Below are 22,845 nucleotides of genomic sequence, written 5' to 3'. Positions count from 1 at the left end.
AGAAAGCTTTACTTCTAGAAACCCACCAGAATGCTGGAAAATTTGTACAAGGGGCATTAAACTATTACTTCCTCCCTATCAAAATCTCTAGCATGACCTTTCTGAGAATGACATTAAAATAGGAACAATCAGTATGTGTGTATGCACACGCTATTACTGAAAATAGATATAGCCCTAGGTAACATAATTCCTGAACATCTCCACAAAGAATGCAGTCTAAGCTGTGACCTCTTCTGCACTTATCTTGAATAAGCTTTTACTGAAATCTGCTAATGGGTTCTGATAATCTATTATTTATTGCAACGACTCTGATAAAGAGTCTTAGCAGAGGACTCTCCTGTGTTTACACCACTTTCATCTAAAATCTCTCACAAGTGACAGAAACATGGCACCTTCAGCTACAGATAGAATTTATTTTCGTTGCAGTTATTTCATTTCTATTTGATTTTGAAAAACAGAACCCTTCTTCCCCCCAGATACACAGCTTGACCTGCTTTCGTATAACCTAGTGCATCTTTAGCTTGGTCTTACAGAAAGCTGTAGATACTGATATGCAACCATAAGTATTACTTGGGCTTGAGGACATACCTCCATGTTATACTTTTCCACTGTCCTTCTCAAAGGATCCACAACCTGCCAGCAAATCAAGATGCAAAGATCAATCAGTAGCATCCCTCCAACTATCACCAGTAGCTTCTGGTCTTTAATGATCTGGAGAGACAAAAAAAAAAAAAAGAAAAAAAAAAAGGGAGCAATTTCCCATGAGCCATAGATAGATCCCTGTACAGCTTTATTCTTACATAGGGAGAAAAACACAGTTTGCTAATAAAAAGGTTTTTTAACAATGAATGAGGACAAGTTTCAGAAATATCAAAAGGTGAAAGCAAGAAGACACAAAATTATTTTAGTTTGTTTCATGTTTATTAGAAGTATCTAAAATGCATTCTGACTTCTAAAAAGAAACTGGGAGGACTCTTAAATATTAATATTGAAGTCCAGGTTTAATGTTAATTCCTGGAAAATGAAAAAAAATATATTCTAGAGAGCCACTATTGTGTTTCTGTATGCAAATGTGGAAAAATGTTCATTACATCTCTCAGAGCAGCAGCAGTTAAGAAGGAATTTAGTTTTCACTAAGATTTACAGCGTTCACTTTTTCATAACCTTCTTGGATGTGGAAAACACACTTGCAAGGTATTACAAGATAAGTTCATTTTTGAGGGTTTGTGTGTGTGTGTTTAACACTTGCCTCTGTTAGCCAGGGAGCAGAAAGGGATGATGTATTTTTTCTATATTACAAAACTTAGAGGCTTTTATGCACATGTAACTTAAAACATGTTTTTAATTTGCATGAATTTTAGGTTCAAAAAAAGAAAACTAGATTTGCTAATAAAAAGAACAATCCAAACAATGTATTACAGTCTTGTATAGCTGCATGCAGTCCCTATATATTATTTCTACTGTTATACACATAGCAACACAGAAAAAAACCACTGCAAGTACATTATTTCAGTTGCAAAGTTGTAAACAATTTCAAATATCAGGCTTCATTAACTTTATGTCAGTCCTCTTGGACTATGTTAATGTTTTTAAAATTAATATATACTTCTATTACTAATGAACACTCATCCAATATTCAGAAGATATTGCCAAATTGTTTTAACATGGCAAAACCCACATTTTTTTTCCTAGTTTTGGTTCTCAGAAACAGTTGGTTTAATCCAAATGAAATATTCAAAAATATTAAACCTGAGCAGCTTAATAAAGTTGTGATTATTTTAGTTCAATTTGATAAACTTGTTAGGATTTTGAAAAAGCATTACAAAGCCAGAAGCGTCAGCTAATCTTAATACAGTCAAGGCTGGTACTCCTGCCTAGAATAATTGTATTTGTATTGAATTCCTATCAAGCTTAAGGAAATGATAAAAATGAATGCAATTTGAAATAATGTAAGAGGAACTACAGAAAGTTTGTTTTTCATATTATTTAGTGAGATACATTCTTCATTTTGAGAGATGTTTCTGCAATATTGTGCACCACTCTGTTAATCTGCTAGTTTATTTTATAAAGTACTTGGAGTAAACTAAGTATAGAACTAAGGCTAGCAATCAGAATGACTTAAAGGACTTGATGCATTATTTTCATTTCCTGAGACCAGTTATTCAAATCCATGCAGCTCCCATCATCATAAAGGACCAGAAAATTATGCTTTCCACCTGTTTGCAGCAGTACTAAAGCAGTATGTTCATCTCATCAGAGATAGCACAGGCATGCCTGAGAAGGAGAGTGAAGGGGAAAGGTGCAGCTTTCATGGTGGTATGTCTCACTGCTGGATGCTTTGGCAAGGAGAACTTTGCAAAGAAAAGGTGTTTAGGTGGGAGGTGCAGGGGGAGGAAGACTGTTGCAATGTGTTTCCTCATTAAGCTAAAAGTAAAGCAGATATTAAGCAAAGATTCTCAGACACAGCTTGGTTCCTCATCTTCTTTGGGAAAACATAAGTGTGCCTAACCTTTTAGTCATTACCAAGTTACAGTCAAGGCTGAAAAAGGACTGTTAATCACTGAGGTTACCCTCTGTAGAAAATGCCCATGCATTTTTTATCTCTTTTCAAATGCCTCTAGACAGGACTTGGGTGAAACATACCTAGTGCTGCTCCTAGTTTGAGTGGAGACATAGGAGAGAAGAGCACTGGGAATCAAGTCCAAAGAGAATTTGGATTTAGATAAAATTTAGACACCTCAAGCCAAATTTATTTTTCTCCCTCTTAGGTGGTTAGGTAATTTGTTTTATTGGCATATTTTGGTTGGTCTTTCTTTCCAATTGATGAGGTTTATTTTACTGAACTTGGCTGTTTAACCATTATGTGTCTAGCCTCTCTTGGTAGTCAGTGGGCAGAGATAGAAGCCCTCAAAGGACAAGTCATCCCACCTATCTTGGGTACAATTTAGGATCAGAGAAGTTAGTGTTCTGAAATGCGTCCTTCCCTCCCTCCCCCTGCCCCACCACATGAGGGTGTGAAGACAATTAACTTGAGCTAAAAATATGCATTTGAGAAACTTAAAGCTATATGAAAAGAATCTGCCAGAAATGTTTCCCTCCGCTTTACTGAACCATAAAAGTTCCTTGTAGAAAACACCCAAAACATCAGTAATGATGCCCTACCTTTCTAATGAAAATAGTGAACATTTTACCTAGGACAGGTAAAATATGAGACAGCTATCCCACTGTATTCTAAATTTATATGGAATATATTGATATTGAAAGTAGGGTTGCATTAGATGCAGATTTACCAACATACCTGGCAATATTAATCAAACTGGTACAGCAGTGCCAGAAGCAAAAGAGTGAAAGGATACTATTAAAAGCAGTAATACTGATAATCCACTTACTAACAGGGTCAAAAGAAATCTCATAGTAACACTTCCTATTCAGGATCACATTGCTAACCACCCTTCCTTGCTCTTGTGCACCTTTTATTTGTACCCAACCTTGCACTACTGCAGGTCAATATTCATATTTTAGTTCGCATGCAAGTTTAGTAACCTTTTTTTGGGAAGGTAATTATTAGGACAAATAAAAGCAGAAATCCAGCAAACAGTGGAGCTCTTCCTTGGCTGCCTCTTGGAGCATTTTTTCCTGCGTTACATTGTGAATGGCCCTTTTCTGGACAGAAGGGAAGAGGTGCATAACAGCAGCTGTCACTGGCAGCAGGTATTATTTATTCCTTACTTCTGCCAGACAGCCAGGAGGAAGGCAAGCAAAACAAAGCCCATAAGATAACCTGAGGAAGCTATCTGTGCTACTGTAATGAGCTCCGTAAAACACAGCACTGCCAACGCTGTATGCAAGGTCAGTGGGCTGAAAGCAGGGCTGGTGAAGCTACCTCACACACCCATCACAACCATGCTCTGTCCTTGGCCAAACCACTGCAGTAATGCAGCTCTGCAGCAGAACTCTTCACCAAACGCCAGCTTTTCTGCCGAATGAGACGTTGAGATTAAATTATTTCTTACTTCTGCCAGTGACTAGCAGTTTATCCTAATATAAATTTACTCTGAGAAATGCTGTTGGTATATCACTAGCAGCAATTCCAAAAGGCTTGCTGATCTCCCCCTGTCCACCCTCAGGAAGCCCAGCTTTCCCTCTCCCCAGCCATCACTCCCACCCACCAGCACTCCTTAAGTTCAGTACATTCACTCCTTGGGAAACACCAGATGCACTGAAGGAGTCTTGACTCAGATCTTGTGAATCCAACAATTTCTCTGTCTGACAAAGGAAAGTCATGAGCAACTGAGGCTCCTTACAATCAAATATATGAGTCTTCTTTCTGAGGAAGATTCTTATTTTCTCCCTTTTTCATCCTCCTCCTAGCATACAGTAAATCAGCCTTGGGACAAACACACGGTAGCTAATAAAATCCATTTTTCCAAGTGCTCCTGACTCCTTGCTGAAGCCAAGCTCTCATACAGCAGCATCTGTGAGTAATATTTTCTACCATCTGTGATTGGATAGGTGAATCTGTCTCATCCTGGCAGATCTGCCCACTGTTATAAATGCCACTGCTACCAGTCTGGACTATATATCTGGATATGAAGCTCTCTGTCCTCAAAACAAATTCACTCAGAACAGAAACAGGTAGGCTATTTTGTCCTGAGCAACATCTTCTATGAGCAAATCAAAATTGTTCTGAAAACTTCTGACCATGAAGACAAGTTCAAGATCAAAGTCCTTATCTTCGATGGACCTTGCAGTCTGGTCACAGGAGATATAAATTTTGTCTGAAGATCTGGGATGAAGTTTCTGCTCATGAAACTCTTGGGGGTTTTCTAGAATTATCACAGGCTGTACTACCTGCCACGCCAACTTCAACTGTCTATTTGGTTATTATTTCACAGATGTTTTGTGGGGCATTTTTTCATTTGCTTTCTAAAACACATCCACTGTCCCCTGCAGGACCCTATCCTCAACCAGTTTATGGGATCACCTGGCAATTTTGCAAGCAACAGCAATTAAACATTAGGCTTGCTTTTTGTAGTTAAGGCTAAGTTAAACTTTTTGCTATTTCTTACCTTCTTAGAAATCAAGTCTGCAAATGTATATGACCTTAAAGCTGAACTCTGTTCTTAACCAAGAACAAGGAGTCTTATATATGAAGACTTAACCTCTTCTTCAGGATGGAACACTAGCTTTGTACTCTCTGAGTTCCACGAATAGCTTTCCAGCATGGAGTGAATAGTTCATTTCCTCCTGCCTTTTTTTCAGAGTTACTTTCTTTGTTAACAGGAACTTCACCTCCCTTTGTCAGAATAAAATATTTTTAAATTTAAAGGAAGATCTATTGGCTAAATCTTGGTGGTGTGGTTTTTTTGGTTGGTTGGTTGGTTTTTATTTTTTAATTCATTGAATTCATAGAAGCATAGCAAGGCTGGGAGTATTTTTGTATCTGTTTATAGGTTTTGAGATAAATAAATATTTTCTTTTTCCTTGAAAATTTAGATTTTTTTTTTTTCTGTTTAAGAAGGCAGTTCTGGTTTCTTTTATGTAGATCAGCCCTTTCTAGTCTAGCTGACAGATCTGTCCCTTGCCTTCTGGCACTAGCTGCATAAACACTTAATGCTATTCAGTAACCTTTTTTTTCCTTAGTTGTCCCTTCTCCAGCCTCCTAAGACAGAATCTGTAGAGAGAAACCCTCTTTAAAAGATCCCTCTGTGAAGCTTCCTAGACCTTATTCCATTAAATGAATAGCACTGACAGCAATTATTGAAGCCCTCAGAAATCTGAAACCCAATGTTCCCTTCCCTGGTACATGCAGAAATCAAGCTGATAGGAGTCCTTCCTCTGAACTGGAGGGGAAAGAGAAACAGTTATAGAGGTTGTGCGAAAAAATGATAAAATCTATAAGGTTGAAAAAAGGGACTGTATAACTACTGCTAAACTTGCCTTCAGTATATTCTCTGCATTGCATGAACTACCCTTTCACTTCTCCCAGTATGATTAACTGGGAAACACCTCAGGGTTGCTCCTCCACATTTAGTGGGTCAGCACAGGTGGGATGGTGCCATGAGGTTGGTGATGCAGAAGTCAGTGGTAGATAGGTGAACTTTGCCATACGTGGGCCAAGGGACATATCTATCTTGGAGTTATTAAAGCCATTAATATTTTAGAGGACTATTCTGTAATACATTCTTAATTTCTATTGTGTAATGGAATGAGAAAAAAAGGACTATTGAAAACACATTATGCACTTGTTCCCAATAACTCCACTACGTTTTTTTCAACAGCTATTACAAGTATTTCCTATAATAGGTTCTATGATTAGTATTGGGAACACTTTTCACACTGCAATTACATTAGTTTTAATGAGTGAATGCTAACATTTTAAAAAGCATATTTTGTAGTAGCAAGCTTTTTTGACCAATAAGTCACTCACAGTAAAAGGCTAAGCCTAAGACATTTTACTTTCTTAGGGGTATTTTGATTAATTTGATGAAGACTTGTATATCTACTTATAAATTAAAAAATAAATTTGTTTTCTGTGAAGATCTACTGTGACCCCTGCAGCCTTGATTTTTGAACTTGATTTTTGCTGCTTTCCAGGATAATGGAGTGTGTGGTACTACTGATAATAATGGACAATTGGATATGACCAAAAATGTTTGGGTTTGAGAATTAAATAGCTACAGTCACTAGCCTGCTAAAGCACACATTTCTACAACGTGTATTCTTTGCTGACTCATGCTCAGAATAATTGCAGAGCATCTTTGGGCAGACTCACCCTCTCAATAACTGCATTGCAAATGTGGATGTGTTGACTCTATGCCTTGCTGCCAGGAGAAGGTATCCATTTAGAAAACACCTTTCCCCTTTTCCAACTCATATAAAAGACAGGTGGAACATCCTAGGGGAATGCTTCCTAGGGGGAGCAGAAGATAGAAATTTTACAGAGGTTAGAGATGGGGAGGGATTCAGTGACAACTTAAAGAAATTATGAAATTCCTCATCTTTGAAAGCCTGAGCCTCAATCAGGGCTACAATGCATTGGAGAATCGGAGAGATTGTTGTTTTACTAACATTGCTAATTCAACCTTAGGGAGCACACAGAGTGACATAACATGGCTAGTTTCACAAAACTCTTTTGAAAGGACAAAAATGAAAAACTGTAGTCTTACAAACCAAAATGGCACTAAAGAAATCAGACTAGACAGCATTAGAACCAACCATTCTTGCTCTACAATGTTTTGGAGAACAGCCTTAGAGACGGACCTTAGCATCGTGTTACCTTCTGCACTGTGCTATAAGGAAAGCTAGGTATACTGCCTTGAGCCGCATATCCCATCAACAAACCAGGTCAAATTCACCTTTGAGGGAAACGCATCTGCTGAGCCCAAGATTGTACAGTCCATAAATGTGGAGGAATTCACATTTCAGGGATGTGAATTTTCATCTTTAGTGCTGAAAGGGATCCAAGTCTTTAGGAAAAAAGTGCACAAAGGATTTGAATGGTCTGGAAGAAGTGTTCTGATTTTGTTTGAGATAACACTAAAATATCTAGACTTCAATATTTTCTTTAATGAACAATTCTGTGGGAAAGCATACTACATCATTACCAAATAGCTGGGGACATCAATGCACTTGATTACATTTACAATCCAATTTCAAGCTATTCAGGAATATGTTGCCTCATACTGTTTAGTGACATGTTCTTTATTTCTCTGTTATCCATTAGTCTCATAACACATAGAAATTATGGTTGTAGCACCGTTTATGAGCAGTTATGTTTCACACAGGGTTTTCATTGTTTTTGTTGCTACCGAGGTTTAGCCTTATCAAACTGTACCATGCAGAAATTTACATACATAAATCACTTCAAAAGCAGATTTTTCTCCTAGATGTACAGCTCATTAGCTTGACTTTTTTCTGTGACAGGACCTTGAGATTTAGTTCCCCGATCCATATTTATATGAATGTAAATTTTAGAAATATGATTCCTATTGTTCTCTGGCTAGCATTTTGACTGATCAGCTCTTATAAAAGCCAAGATGCTTATTTTACATCTAAATGTGGATTCTAGGATTACATTGACTATTTTTGAAGCTTTGGACTTAAATTTTATAGTTATAGCTATTTAGGGAAAAAAGTAATAAAATAATTTGGTTTCCACTTATATCACTTTAGGAAGTACTATATCTGTATATTAATAACCCATGAAGCTATACCTGAATAATTTACACTGCACTGTAAGTATCATGGATTACTTGGTCCAGTGGTAAATATTCATAATGAAAAAAAAAAAATCCCAAACATAAGCAAATATCAAACCGCTGCCTTCTTTCTTACTCTCAAAGACTAAACAATAACTATGAACATTTCTTTAGGTATCCATATGCTGGCTCATTTTCAGCAGATGGCCCCTAATAGATTGTTGTACTGTTGGCATGGTTACCCAAAGCAAATTTTTGGATCCTGGCACTTCTCCTTTTCAGACTTATGATATGTCATATATACTTGGTAAAATACCTGTGTATCCTAGGGGAAATCCAGCATATAGCTTTTTGTTATACACACAAAAAGCTCTAGCTAGACTGAAAAAGATGTCCTGGAAAAGTATAAATATTTACAGTCTGAAAACTGACCTGGAAAAGTATTTTACAGCAGTAGTTACAGAAAGAACTGATTAGGTAGTATGATCTACACCTATACTAATACAGAACTACAACTACAAAGGCATTTAACTGAGTAAATAAGATGTGGCCTGTGAGGTTCTTACCTAAACCCTCTGTCAAAATAATGCGGAAAACTTTTTTATTTTTAAATGATTAACATAATGAACATCTTTTTTAAAACCTCTTTAGGACTTTTGTGAGAAAGATTATAGGTTGTAATAAATTCTAAATGTCTTAGGTGGCTTGAAAAACCTATAGAAATGTTTATAACTAGAGATTGCACTCATCTAAAAACTTTCTTGCAGAAGTTTTCAAATGAGGGATGGGGATAGCAATAAACAGAGACAAGTTGTGAGGAGAAGGCAGCAGCACATAAGCTCATAAGCATGTGGCCTCCAGCTGCTCTCTTCTCTCTGTTTTTTTTTTCCCCAGAGACTCTGTGCAATTGCAGGTACTGACAGCTTCCCTGCAGCGGGTACCATGGGGTGACAGCACACAGCCAGCCACTGCCCACCCCAACTGGAGGTGCCAGGACCGGGGGCTGCTCAGAGCAACCCATGTACTCCGCTCCCCAGAAAGAACATAGATGGTCTCTGACCCCTTCCAGTCTTCCATGCTTCTCAGTTTATGGACCATTAAGTATGTGAATTAAGGAGGTGGGTTGACCAAACTTGTGTTAAAAAATGGAGTGGGAAGGCAATGAGCTAAAAAGTTTGAGAATTCCTGCTCTGCTTCACTCAGGTAATAAATCTGCCTCTCAAAACCCGGTGCTATCTGAAAGTTGTGCTCGGAGAGATTTCTAAAGCATAACAAATAATTCTGGCAGTTAATCATTCTTCTTCATGCTGGCACTTAACTATCTTATACATGAGACCACCTTTCTCAAAACTCCTACTGCCTTTTTCATTATGTATTTTTTTCTAGTTTAAGTGAAAAGGATTCCAACAGAAAACTAACTGTTTTTATTATACAGCCCTAGTGCACACCCAGAGCGGATTCACTGTATCTGCCCAATGACACCGGCATCCTGTAGAAAACTAAGGCGGCGCTGGGGTCCTAATAAGGCACATGGGGGAACAAAAAACCAAATGGTTCGATGTCCAAATGGAGACCGGTGACAAGTGGGGTCCCTCAGGGGTCCATACTGGGACAAGTGCTGTTTAATATCTTCATCAATGACATAGACAGTGGGATCGAGTGCACCCTCAGCAAGTTTGCAGATGACACCAAGCTGAGTGGTGCAGTTGACACACCTGAGGGATGGGTTGCCATCCAGAGGGACCTGGACAAGCTGGAGAGGTGGGCCTCTGTGAACCTCATCAGGTTCAACAAGGCCAAATGCAAGGTCCTGCACCTGGGACGGGGCAACCCCCGATATCAATACAGGTTGGGGGATGAAGGGATTGAGAGCAGCCCTGCGGAGAAGGACTTGGGGGTACTGGTGGATGAAAAGCTGGACATGAGCCGGCAATGTGCGCTTGCAGCCCAGAAAGCCAACCATATCCTGGGCTGCATCAAAAGAAGCGTGGCCAGCAGGTCGAGGGAGGTGATTCTGCCCCTCTACTCTGCTCTGGTGAGACCCCACCTGGAGTACTGCATCCAGCTCTGGGGCCCTCAGCACAAGAAGGGCATGGACCTGTTGGAGTGGGTCCAGAGGAGAGCCACAAAAACGATCCGAGGGCTGGAGCACCTCTCCTACGAGGACAGGCGGAGAGAGTTGGGGCTGTTCAGCCTGGAGAAGAGAAGGCTGCGAGGAGACCTTATTGCGGCCTTCCAGTACTTAAAGGGGGCCTACAGGAAAGATGGGGAGAATCTTTGTAATAAGGCCTGTTGTGACAGGACAAGGAATAACAGATTTAAACTAAAGAATAGATTTATACTGGATATAAGGAAGAAAATTTTTACAATGAGGGTGGTCAAGCACTGGAACAGGTTGCCCAGAGAGGTGGTGGAGGCCCCATCCCTGGCAACATTCAAGGTCAGGTTGGATGGGGCTCTGAGCAACCTGATCTGGTTAAAGCTGTCCCTGCTCACTGCAGGGGGGTTGGGCTGGATGACTTGTAAAGGTCCCCTCTAACCCAAAGCATTCTATGATTCTATAAATGTACATTGTAGAGATCCTAGCAAGCTGTAGGTTTTCAATGATTGACTTTTTAGCCACAACATAAGCCTTTTAACATTTTCATGAGCCCATTCTTTTTAAAGAAAATGAAAAGAAAGAGAATTCCTATAGAGCAAGCTGCACACATCAGCAAAAGGAACCTTTAGACCTTGGCACACCTCATCAGCTTTAGCTAAAGAGTAACTAGTAGCTATTGTGAGCTGTACAACAGCATAACAGGAAGACAAGGCACATATTTTGCCTGTAGGGTTTTTTTTTTGCCAGATACATAGTAATAGAAAAAAGAACAGTGAAACTCTAAAATCCTCTGTTCAGTTTTTATGCTCTGCCCACACTTCTGTGCAACCATTCTGGCCAGTCCTAATTTAAACTCTTTCTTGACTCATTTCTTTCCCACTCCTATGTTTCTTTCCCAGTCTATGTCCCTACTTTTCAGGCCTGCCATCCTGCCTCTAAATTTCAATCTGAATCCAGTTTTTAACCAGACATAATTTTTAACCAGATCCAAAACTCAGGCTCTGTGTTACCATACTCGGCTTCACTGACCACTTCTTACAACCCTCCCCGCTCCATTCAACTCCTTGTTGGCTCTCAATCTTATTTAACTCTCTGGGAATTTTTATCCAAATTCAGTCTCCAACTCCTTCTCCCAGTCTACAATCCCAAGCTTTTCCCTATTCTTTTTATCCAGACAGTCCCCCGTTCCCTCCAAAGCCCTTAGCAGCTAAACCAGTTTCTCATTCCTAGCCTCTTCCCTGCTCCTGGCCCCATGGTTCTCTCACAGTGCCAGCCTCCCTTCCCCGTGCTAGTGTCAACAAAGTAGGCTGTACAATCTCCTATCTCTCTTTGCAATGCATGAAGGCCACAGCTCTCTCCAGAAGTCTTTTAAGGACTTAGTAAGAAATTAAGAACATAAGTTTGCCAGACTGCAGACTGGTAGGCATAGCTAGGTCAAGTTGGACTTGTAAGTAATTTTTCTCTCTTGTGGTTGGTTGTAGCTTTCTAACCCTGGGATAGTACCAGTATCTTTTCTCAATACTTGTTAAGCTCTCTAACCCTTTCTCATCTGTGAGAACTCTACAATCACATAGTAAATTTAAGAATAGAGAAAAGTTTATGAAATATCATCAATAAGTAGAATAATGTTGGCAAAACTATAGCAGCACAAGTCTTAAGAAAGGATGTTATGATACATCCCCTGTGCACTTATATTCTGCATTTACCTTGTAACAGCATTGTCAACATAAATACATATGCCACCAGAAGTCTACAGTGGTAGTAATAACTGAGTACATTGACAATATTTCAGTGAAAATCAAACATAAAACATCCCTCCCCTGATGTCACAGTTAAAGGATTAAGTACAAATAGACAGACCTAGAAGGTACTATGTCACAGGTGAGACAAGCTTATCACAGCAATGTCAACCAAGAAGTATTGTACTTTCAAACACAAGCTGCAACAAGCAACATTGTGATCCAGATCATCATGCTTTACTGTATTCACCTACAAATGGTCAAATACTTGTCTTCGTAGGAGCAGAAGACATAAAGCTTATGGAGGCTTCAAATACCACTGCTTTGAATTTGTTATTATTCTGGTATTTGTCAAAAGTGAATGGTCTTTATTTGGCATACTGGAGCTGTGCAGGAGCAGTCACTATGAAGCATGACTGCTTTAATGCCCCCAAAAACTAAGACAGTGCAGTTCCCATCAAAAGACAGGTTCACAACCTTCTAAATTTTACCAGAAGGGCTGGCTTCTTCAAACAGTTCAGCTGGCTAAAGCTTCCCACAGCACACGCTCTCCTGCCACTGATACTCTCCTCCCTTTCCTCTTATCAACTACCAGTCCTCCTCTGCTGGTAAGGGAAACATAAAAGCAGTCCCCACCTCTCACTGGGCAGATATTCTGCTGTCCAAACCAACAGAAAGGAGACAAATCAAAACCAGAATTGCACCTCAGTTATAAGTGTTCCAGTTATTTTTAATACCAATTTTATTCTATTTTCCATTATCTCTGCTAACCTCTTTAAAACTCAAAAATAATTTATTTCCCCCTACTGATTTTTTTCATTTCCATTTGACAAAAATTGATTCCCTTGCACCCCTCTGTTTCAGATCCAGCTAAAATTAATACATTTTTCATTTGCTTCCTTTGAGCCCTAGCAAGATCAAAGATGGTAACAGAGCTCTGGGAATCTTGCAAAATTTATCAGTTAGCAGCCTGATAGCAGAAGGAGCGTATTCTGAATTTTATTGTTTATTTTTTTCCAATAACAAAGGAGTAGATATATAAATGGGTGAAAATAAAAGAGATTTGTGAGACCTTTATAAACAGAAGTTAACACCAATCTTCACCTAATTCAAGACACTCTAAATCATTTAGTTCCACTCTCCACTGCACTAAAATGGAGCTATACTGTATTATTATTTAAAATTCTGTATATTTTCTCACAATGAGAGAGAAATCCACTCATCTCTTCACAAAGCCATATTGTACAATTAAGATAAGCGCCCATTAAAAGTTTGGAAGCAAGCTTGCTCTATCTGATGAAGATAAATAGATTCACTCATTATATTCTTTCCTTACTTAATACCTTTTTCCATGAAATGAATGAACCAGTATTTTCAAAAGCTGCACAGAGCTTCTTCCACTTTGTGAAAAAATTTCACTGTCTGGAAAATTTTCCTGATGAAAATATCCAGGATGACAGGCAGAAGTGGTATACTTAAATGTCACATTTTACTGTCATATGCAGGTGGAAACTGAAGTGATCACAAATGAATAGGATCCAGAGTACTTAAATAATTTTGGAACTTTGTACTCCTCTTATTGAAACACCAGTCTTCTCTGTCATGGCACAGCTAATTCAAAAAAACATTAATATGCTTTTTCATGCAGCACTACCTTTGTTTACTTGTCAGTTTAGATATTGTTTGTGAAAATTTCTATTGTCTGTGCTTCCACAGATACAAAATGCTTTGTCTGTAAACTACATCTGCTGAAAATGGAAATGTCCTTCTTGTAAGACATAAGTAAAGAATGCCATGTTTTTCAATCAACTCTTAAACCCAGTTTTATCTATCCTGGCAAATCAGAGACAGAAAGTATATGACTAGTAAACATTTATCATGGATAGCTAATTTGTTTTGCATTAAGAAAACTGTTGTCTTTCATAATTCATGCTTGTGTTCTGGGGTGGGATACCCAAATAAAGAAAATCAAGGTAATTATGTGGAACAGCCATTCTTTAAAGTTTACAGAACAGAATGTGTTGTTTACATAATTCCAGAATATTGAATGAGGTGGCCTAACAGCCTTGGTGTTTCCAGTATCACTCAGAGTGAAGCATCTCATTGGTCAGCATCCAGATGTCTGGAAGTTTATCTCCCTTATACCAGTCAGTGTCTGATCTTAAACCATTTTTAACATCCAGCTGTGAATAAACAATTGCAATTTGCAGCTGTTGGTGGGCCTGTTGAAGAACAGGCTCTATATAGAATTTGAGGATTACATTTAATTAACAAACAGTGAAATTTAATATTTAAGTAGCAACTTGAAGCTCTAAAATGAAATGTTTTCTGAAAAACAATAAAGCAAGTACTTAGTGTCAGTCCACTGAAGTACCTGTTCATTCCTATTTGGAATAGTATGTATTGTAGACATGATAAACTTCTCAGGATAATAAATGTTATCAAGTAAATTCTTGTATGTGTTACACTGGCAATATCTTGTGTAACTTCACTCATTTACACACTAATTTACAAAGATTTGTACCAATATAGCTGAAAATACATTTGCAATATAAAATTTCATTTTTCAAGGAAGTAAAATACTGGCCCAACTTTGGGTAAAAATCTTTACTACAGGAAGTGTAGGATCCTTGAAAAATATATATTGGACTCCGGCAACATAAACTCATATATTCTGGTGGGGTCTTTGCACAAGTGCAGAAAGGGTGGTCTCTGCTTCCCTCCATCCAGAGTATCCCATTTCTGGTACAGAAATTTCTTATAATTTTAGTTAGTTTTAAGATATTAGTTATTTACTCTTCCTTATTTTTTACATTAAATTATATTTGGGATTTAATTAACAAAATTTAAGCAAACCTGACATGACTGAATAGTAGAGGGAAGGACTAGGTGGTTGTGTTGTTAAGGTGCCAGAGTGCTAGGTCCAGTTCCAGCCACAGTACATATTTCCTTAATAACCTGAGACATAAATCCTCTCAGAAACTGAGTGAACTCTCTCTCTGTCTATCTAAAATCCAAACTGTTTTAGGGAAAGGTGTATCTCATGGTGACAGCAACTCCCTACATGTTGCAACTGTAGGAAAAATAACATAGTACTAATAACAAAATAATAACACAGGTCTTCCATGACCACACACAGAGGGAAACAAACAGAAGAATCTGAAGAGGTTTTGGAATATTGTTCTACTTATTTTGGGTGTAAATTACTCTTTACCACTTATTAGAATAAATCTATTCAGCTGCATATAGGAACTGCATTTGGCACTACTTCTTACTCTATAATAATATTAATTTTGCTTCTCTATTTCATGCACATTTCTCTTATGTTTTTTTCCATCAAAATTATTTCTATTCACCAGTTTTACCATTTTTAAATAAAATCATCTGATTAAAAGCACTTCATGTGTGAAAAGAAGCTCCACAGGAAAAATATCAAATGAACAATACATACATGAGGTGTTGTACTACTCCTAAGCTGAGCCTAATTGTTTATCAAAAATGTTCTGTATCTAAAATGCCAGAGATGACTACTGTGGTTCAATTTCCATCAGTCTTAGGGTAAGCTTGTGCAATTTCGATCAAAATTAGAAATAGAAAGCCGTATAAACAGCACTTTCTCTTGCCTTGTCCTACCAATCCATGAGAAACTTGTGTGTAATACCTGTATCCCAAACAGACATATGCAGAAAACATTTCATAATAGCTGTGTATCTACCAGAAGGAAACCTCTGGATGCTGAAAAAACATACTAAATAATAGTGAGGATCTGAATTAACTTTGACAGTTTACAGCCATCTCCACTGTCCACCTCTTGTTATAAAGACTGAAGGGCTGATGCTCGACTCCAACTCTCAGAGACTAAAAAGGAGACCAAGAAAGCCCCAATATCAAACCATTCAGGACCTTTGAATGTGACACAAGAACAGACGCAGCACAAGTATGGCCATGCAGGAAAGGCAGCAAAACAGTTAGAAAATTATATTAACAGGGCAGCGAGAAAATAGTTTGCTTCCCCTCACCTTTTTCTTCATTTTTACATTTTTGAAAATTGCATGAACTCTCCATGTTTTTGCAAACATTGCTCCAAATGCAGTTGTGTATCCCACTGTAAGAATCCATGTTCGGACCTAAAAATATATATATATAAAAAAAGACAAAGCCGTTTAATTTTCAGTAGACAATGTGGTATCACAATTTCAGACAACTTTTTTCTCAAGACTTTGAGAAAAAAAATATTTAAAGAACTTCAAAAAAATGTTGACATTTCAGAATTGTCTCATTCATTGTTCTCTTGCTTTTTTTCTCCTCCCTCCATTTCCTCTCCAAGTCTAAGGAATCTGGATGCTGAATTAATGCCTTCCATATATAAAAACACAACTCTGTTACAATATTCTGCATTTTTTTTCACTTTTATTGTGTTCTGTGCAGACAGAGAAAGGAACTGTTGTCAACAGCAACATTTTGAACAGAAATGAACATAGAAGTAGAGATGTTATTCAGACTAAATAAGAGGAAATTGTACTATGAGAGGTATGTGTCACTTAATGCAGACCCTGAGCATTCTGGAAAGAAAAGAAAAACTGACGTTAAAATTATCATATAGGGAAAAATGGCAAGACATAGCCTTGGTGCGCAGGCCTCAGGAACAAGACCTGAATCAAAGATAATACCCGTAATATAGGTCTAAGAAAAAGGAGATGGTGAGCGTATACAGAATGATGGAGTAATGGGACCCTGAGCTGGTCACAGCTTTGACATAGACCTATGTAGACATTTTCATTATAGCGAACTTCCTAGAAAAAAACCAGAAGATTTTTAAACTAAAAAAGACATGATGTCTTTAGAGTAAAAACTAGGATGACTTATTTTTTAATAGAAAAACCTCAAATTGACCAGGGAGGACAGAACACAAGTTACCAAAGCTTTTTTGTACAATTCCCCACCTGCCCATAGCATCCTCTGCACAGCCCCCTCTAATTCCTTGGAAGTTTCTCTTTTCATTGCCCTGGAGGTCTGGCTGTTTGAAAGCTTTTCTGCCCTGAACAGACTATTTTCTTCACCAAAGAGGGACCGGAGACTACAGAGCATAGCAGGTGGAAGACCACGCAAGAGGTACAGCAGGGAGCTGGAAGCCTACAGCTGAATCTGAGAGCCTGAGAAATCACAAGGAGGAGGAACAATCTCCGCCTCCCTCTAGAGACTCCACCTGGGATGGCTGTCAAGAAGGGAGACCACAAAAAAGCGAACAAAGAAGTAAAAATAAAATGCACTGTGCATTGCAGATGGAAAAACCAGGGGAAAGACAATAGCTAAAGACAGGGAAGGCAAAGCTAGAAAAGGGGAAAATAATCCTTCTTTCACGCAGGTGGACCACCCATCCTTGGCCAATAGAGCTGTTTTTTGATATAAAATCAATCTGATTTGTGGAAACCAGGAGTTTCTGAGAAAGGATTTTGAAAAAACCTTTAAATGACCTAAAGGCAATGTTTTTCATTGGAAACCAGCCTGGTTTCACACCTGACTTCTAAAAAGGTTGGGATTTTTAATTTGTAACTTTAGGACATGCATATTGATGAGAAACTAGGTGCTGTAGTAAGATGCAAAACTTGGGATCTAAGATCAATATTACGAATAATCTAAATGTTTCACTTCTAAATACATGTTACTTAGTCTTTGCCTTTCCAAACATCTTCATAATTTCCATTTTTGTATTCAAAATGTGATTTTTTTCCCCCCATATTTTCTGTGGAATAGAAATTCTGATTTTTAGTAAGCATTAGTGACTGGGTATCAAGGCAGAAAAGAAAAAAAAAAAAGATTTGGCTTACTCAAAAAATATTGATAAAGCAATGAGAGACATAAAATGACTACAGTTCCTTAAAATAAAGAAAGAAAGAAAGAAAGAAGATACGTATGGCCAATAACAGTGAATTAGTGAGACAAAAGTACATATCGAACAGGCACCTTGAGTTTTGGCAAAGAGAAGTGTATACAAATGGACACCCAGAAGTGTCTGACCAAAACTGATAACGTGGGCATTACCGAGTTGCAGAGATAGATACACACAAAGGCAGAGAGCCCACATCTCCTACAGGACAGGTGTCTATAGGGGAACCTGCACCCCCAGAAGAAAGGGTGTGCTGGTAACCCACATGTCCTGTGAGCAGCAGGTGTCTGCAAGTAACTCAGTGTGTGCGTTTATTAGACAAGGTTGTGATTATGTATAGAAGATTGTTCAGATATTTGTATGTATATATTGACATTTTATTAGCTTCTAATGTGGTTTATCTGTTGCATTGCTGTTATTGACTCTAAACATATAGTTCACACTGACTGCTGGTTAATCTTGTTATTAATAAAATCAGCAAACCAACTGTGATTAGATTCAAACCATGTGAGCTATGCCACTTTGTGACTTTCTTCAATGCGGTATTGAAAAAGAAAACCATAACCCAAAAAAGTAGGAATAGATATTTAGGTCAGCAAAGTAATATTTTTAACTTAAATATTTTTTGAAGTCTTTGTGTGTTAGCCATTATCATACATTATGCTAATAACTTCAGTAAAACCACAGTTAGGTCAACTCTGAGTGATCTGAAAAATACGTTTCATATCAATAAGTTCATATTAGCCAGTTACATCTTTTTTTGACTTCACATCAACTGAGCTGTGATAACCATTCTTAGCATTCAATCTTTTTGCTTCTATTAATAAGCTCTTTTGTGTACAGTTTAGTGATATAATTGGCAAACAGATACATGGTATTTTCATGTCTCTAATAAGACTCTTTTTTGTTCCTAATGAAAGAGTAATTGCCTTTTGGGAATAGTAATAAATTCAATTACGCTTGTAATATGTTTTTAACTTGATATTCAGAAAAATGTTATTCTTATGTTATTTTTATCATGTTTGGTTCAAAATGGTTTATGTATTCCTGAGCTGTATTATGCAAATTAGAATAATATAACTGTTGGGTATATTGGAAACATTCTGGCTTAAAGATATCAGGAGATTTTGTCAAAATGAGATCACTGGTGCTAAGAATGAGATGATAAGTTTCAGATGAAAATAAATTTTTAATTTTGAAGAAAATGACCTCGAAATTGTCCGCTATAATTCATTAATGCAGCCAGCAAAATTAAAAATTTAGAAAACAGCAAAGGCCTCTGAAATTCATGTATCTGCCCATTTATATTCTTAAAAGTATTATACCTCCAAATCCCACTCATTTGAAAGAACATGATAAAAATAACATCAATAATTGGAGAGCATGACCATGATGTTACACAATCGATCAGCAATTCTCTCATGTTAGACGTTTATAATGATGTGTTTCGACAGAAGAGGCTGAGGAAGATCACCCTCCCCCCAGTACCCACCAAATGAGCAGGAGAGGCACATCCTTAGAAGATGGGAAACTTGCATTCAAATCCCTACTCCAAACTAGACACAAAACCTGAAAACATTCCTATGCTCCTATGGAAGGATAATTTGTAAAAATAACTACTGTTTATCTTTTTCTTAAAAGGTTAGGTCATTACAAAATTCCTCATGCCTTCACTGAATTTTAGGATATACCTTCAATTATCTGCTTATATTTCTTGGTTACTTTTTTTTTTTTTAATAAGATGTTTTGACTAATTGAATATGTCCTACAAATTTTTTTGTTTCTATCATTCAAAGACAACTCTCAAGTGTCAAAGGAGATAATACTGTTTGGCATGCAACACTTGAGTATGTCTAGGAAGACACTAAAATGCAGTTTCCTAGTTCTCTTCTCTTTATACTTCCTACACTATTTTGGTTTATGGTCTATTTTTGAAAACACTATGTATGCACCCATGATTGGAACTTGTGCTTTTTATAAATTACTTGAAAGAAGCTCTTACAGGTACATTACCTGTGACAGCTGAAAAAGCTAGAAATAACTTATTTAGTGGACAACACAGCTGATGACCACCAAACACTGAACGTGTATCCACAAAGAAACAGGCCATTATGGGTAATTTTCCAGTCTTGGAGGAGGTATGGTGTTTATTTAAAACAAACAAAAATTTACTTTGTCAAATATTATTGTTTAAACAAATGTTCTAAGGTTCAGCTAAAGAGGTACTGCATTTATGAACATGATGCTCCTTACATCTTGTAGGAGCATTTCTTTTCAACTTCCCTTTGCAACAAAACCCCTCTGTTTTAAAACTATCCATAAGGTGCTAAAGATCTTTTATTTTTTAAAGTAAGAGTATTCTTCCATCACATATGTCGTGGTTTAGCCCCTGTCAGCAACCAAGCACCACACAGCCACTCACTCAACCTCCCCCCACGGTGGGATGGGGGAGAGAATCGGAAGAGCAAAAGTAAGAAAAGTCATGGGTTGAGATAAGAACAGTTTAATAATTCAAACAAAATAATAATAATAACAATAGTAATAAAAATTGTAATGAAAAGGAGAACAATGAGAGAGAAATAAAACCCAGGAAAAAAAAAAAGTGATGCAACCACTCACTACCTGCTGACTGATACCCAGCCAGTTCCCGAGCAGCAATCGCTGCTCCCCGGCCAACCCCCCCCAGTTTCTATACTGAGCATGACGTCATATGGTATGGAATAGCCCTTTGGCCAGTTTGCATCAACTATCCTGGCTGTGCCCCCCTCCCAGGTTCTTGAGCACCTGGCAGAGCATGGGAAGCTGGACAAGTCCTTGACTAGTGTAAGCAGTACCTAGCAACAACTAAACCATCAGTGTGTTATCAACATTATTCTCATATAAATCCAAAACACAGCACTGTGTCAGCTACTAGGAAGAAAATTAACTCTATCCCAGCCAGAACCAGGACTATATAATAAGCACTGATAGCTTGACAGCTTTATATAAAGTTACTTCCATTTGAATCATACTTCCTCTCAACCTTGAGCCTTAGCTGGCTAGCCTATGTTGTCAATGCTGCTATTTGATATCTTCACACAAATCTATCTGCACCTCGCCCATCATCTTGTTATGTGAATGCTGAAATGGTTACTATTTATACATCTGTGTAACCGACCTACAAAGTTATTTGATATTACAACTCATTATTAATAAAAGAAGCCATCTAATTGTGAACAATGAGTTAGTACGGGGAAATTAGCAAGTGGTGAAAGCACCAGAAACATCCTGAACAAAGAAGTAAAAGTCTCTCCTTGTTTATATACTCTAAGAATGAAGCTTACAAACAAAACCACTCTTTTAGGTACCATTAATTTTCAGATAAACACAATATTATTTGAATGTATTTTAAATAATTTATTTTAATACAATTACAATTCTATATAAAATTATAAAATAAGGTTATCTTGGAAAATGGACTGAATTGATGAAAGGTAAAAAGTTTTGCTTTTAAAGAAGTTCCATTATTTTCCCATATTTGACCACCAATGTATATGCATTCAGAAGACCACACAGTCATGAACTGACAAGGAATGCCTGGGAAGGTATTGAGCTCATGAAGGCAATAATAAAAATTTCAAATGCAGTTGATCAATAAAGCAATGTATTTTACTCCTCTGTTAAGTCATAAGAAAAAAAAAAACAACTCTCTGACCTGAACATACTACACATTCTCTTTTTTCATGTTGCAGCTTTACATTTTCTATACTGCTCCAGTTTGCCAATATCAAGAAGACAACAAGAAGATGGGATTAAAGACTCAGAATGAAGAATAAAGAAAACCAAATATCAGCACAAAGAACTTCCATGTGTTGCATAAAAAGCTACAAACTTCTTCTCACCTCTCCAGGTGACTTTTTATTTTTTTTTAATAACAGTTATTTGAATGGTATAGTGAAACAGCTTGGTTCTTTAACAAGTTTTTCTTCAGTTAGCAAAACATTTAAATTATGTTCCTGCAGAGGAATCACTCAGATTTAAGATTCTTGAAAGCATCATTTTTACCATTTCAAGACCTTAATTTTAATGGTTTCTTTTAAATAAAAACTTTCAAATCTTTCATAGGACTTGACACTCCAGACTCTTTCCAGCTTAGTTTATGAGACTCAGACTGATTAGTTTTGGGAATATCAATAATTAGCCAGTTTTGCGCGCACACAGGGTTGGAAGCTGCAGTGCCCACAGGGTCAGGCTGCAGCTGAACATCAGTGCTGAGCAGCCTGGTGGCATCTTAGTATTAGGCACTTAAAAGTAACAAACGTCAGAATAAACCATGCTGTGGGTTTAGCCCTGGCGAGCACAATTATCTTTAAGTAGACAATTCCGTTGATTTCTGTGGACTACTCATGAGCTGAAAATTAAGGACCTCCTATTTTTCTTGGCAAACTGGGGACATAAAGGATCATTATGATGAACAAAAGTGTGTCATCACAACAAGTTTTCACTGAGGCTTGATCCTGCTTCTATTAACCATGGCAAAATCCCCAGTGTGAGCACAGGCAGGTCCCAAAGAATGAGTTCATCCATTTGAATTATACTTTTCTCATTTATATCAAACATTTTTTGACATGTGATTATGACTTTTAACTCATTCTTTAGAATTTGCTCGGCACCAGCACAGTTCTTGTAAAACGTAAGTGGCAATAACATCAGAGAATTGAATCCTGCTGTTTTCACATAAATTAAGTACGGTGGTTCTTCACATGCTGTGAGATCTCCTGTAGTGACTTCTTAATATATTTCAGACCATTTTTCAGAATTAATCCATGGGTAGTGTAAAAGATATTAAAATTGTTCCTGATTCTATAAGGGGACTTTAAAACGTGGCTGTTGTCCTACTGAAGGAGAGGCAAAATATTCTAAAAATATTACCTTAAT

At 37.5% G+C, this 22,845-nt stretch overlaps 1 protein-coding gene across 1 annotated transcript in view; it reads right to left on the bottom strand.

The window, feature by feature from the left end:
- GABBR2 (gamma-aminobutyric acid type B receptor subunit 2) overlaps positions 1-22,845 on the bottom strand; it is a 502,001-nt gene that overhangs the window by 141,812 nt on the left and 337,344 nt on the right. Inside the window, exons 12-13 of the mRNA XM_075705561.1 lie at positions 16,061-16,168; positions 589-711 (exon numbers count right to left, since the gene is read on the bottom strand). Coding sequence (XP_075561676.1) covers positions 589-711; positions 16,061-16,168 — 231 coding nt within the window. The remainder of the gene's footprint in view (positions 1-588; positions 712-16,060; positions 16,169-22,845) is intronic.

This window comes from Pelecanus crispus, chromosome 2 (genome assembly GCF_030463565.1).
Source record: "Pelecanus crispus isolate bPelCri1 chromosome 2, bPelCri1.pri, whole genome shotgun sequence".
Taxonomy (NCBI): Eukaryota; Metazoa; Chordata; class Aves; order Pelecaniformes; family Pelecanidae; genus Pelecanus; species Pelecanus crispus.
The sequence above is the reverse complement of the archived record's forward strand: the minus strand, read 5'-3'. Positions and strand labels throughout refer to the sequence as shown.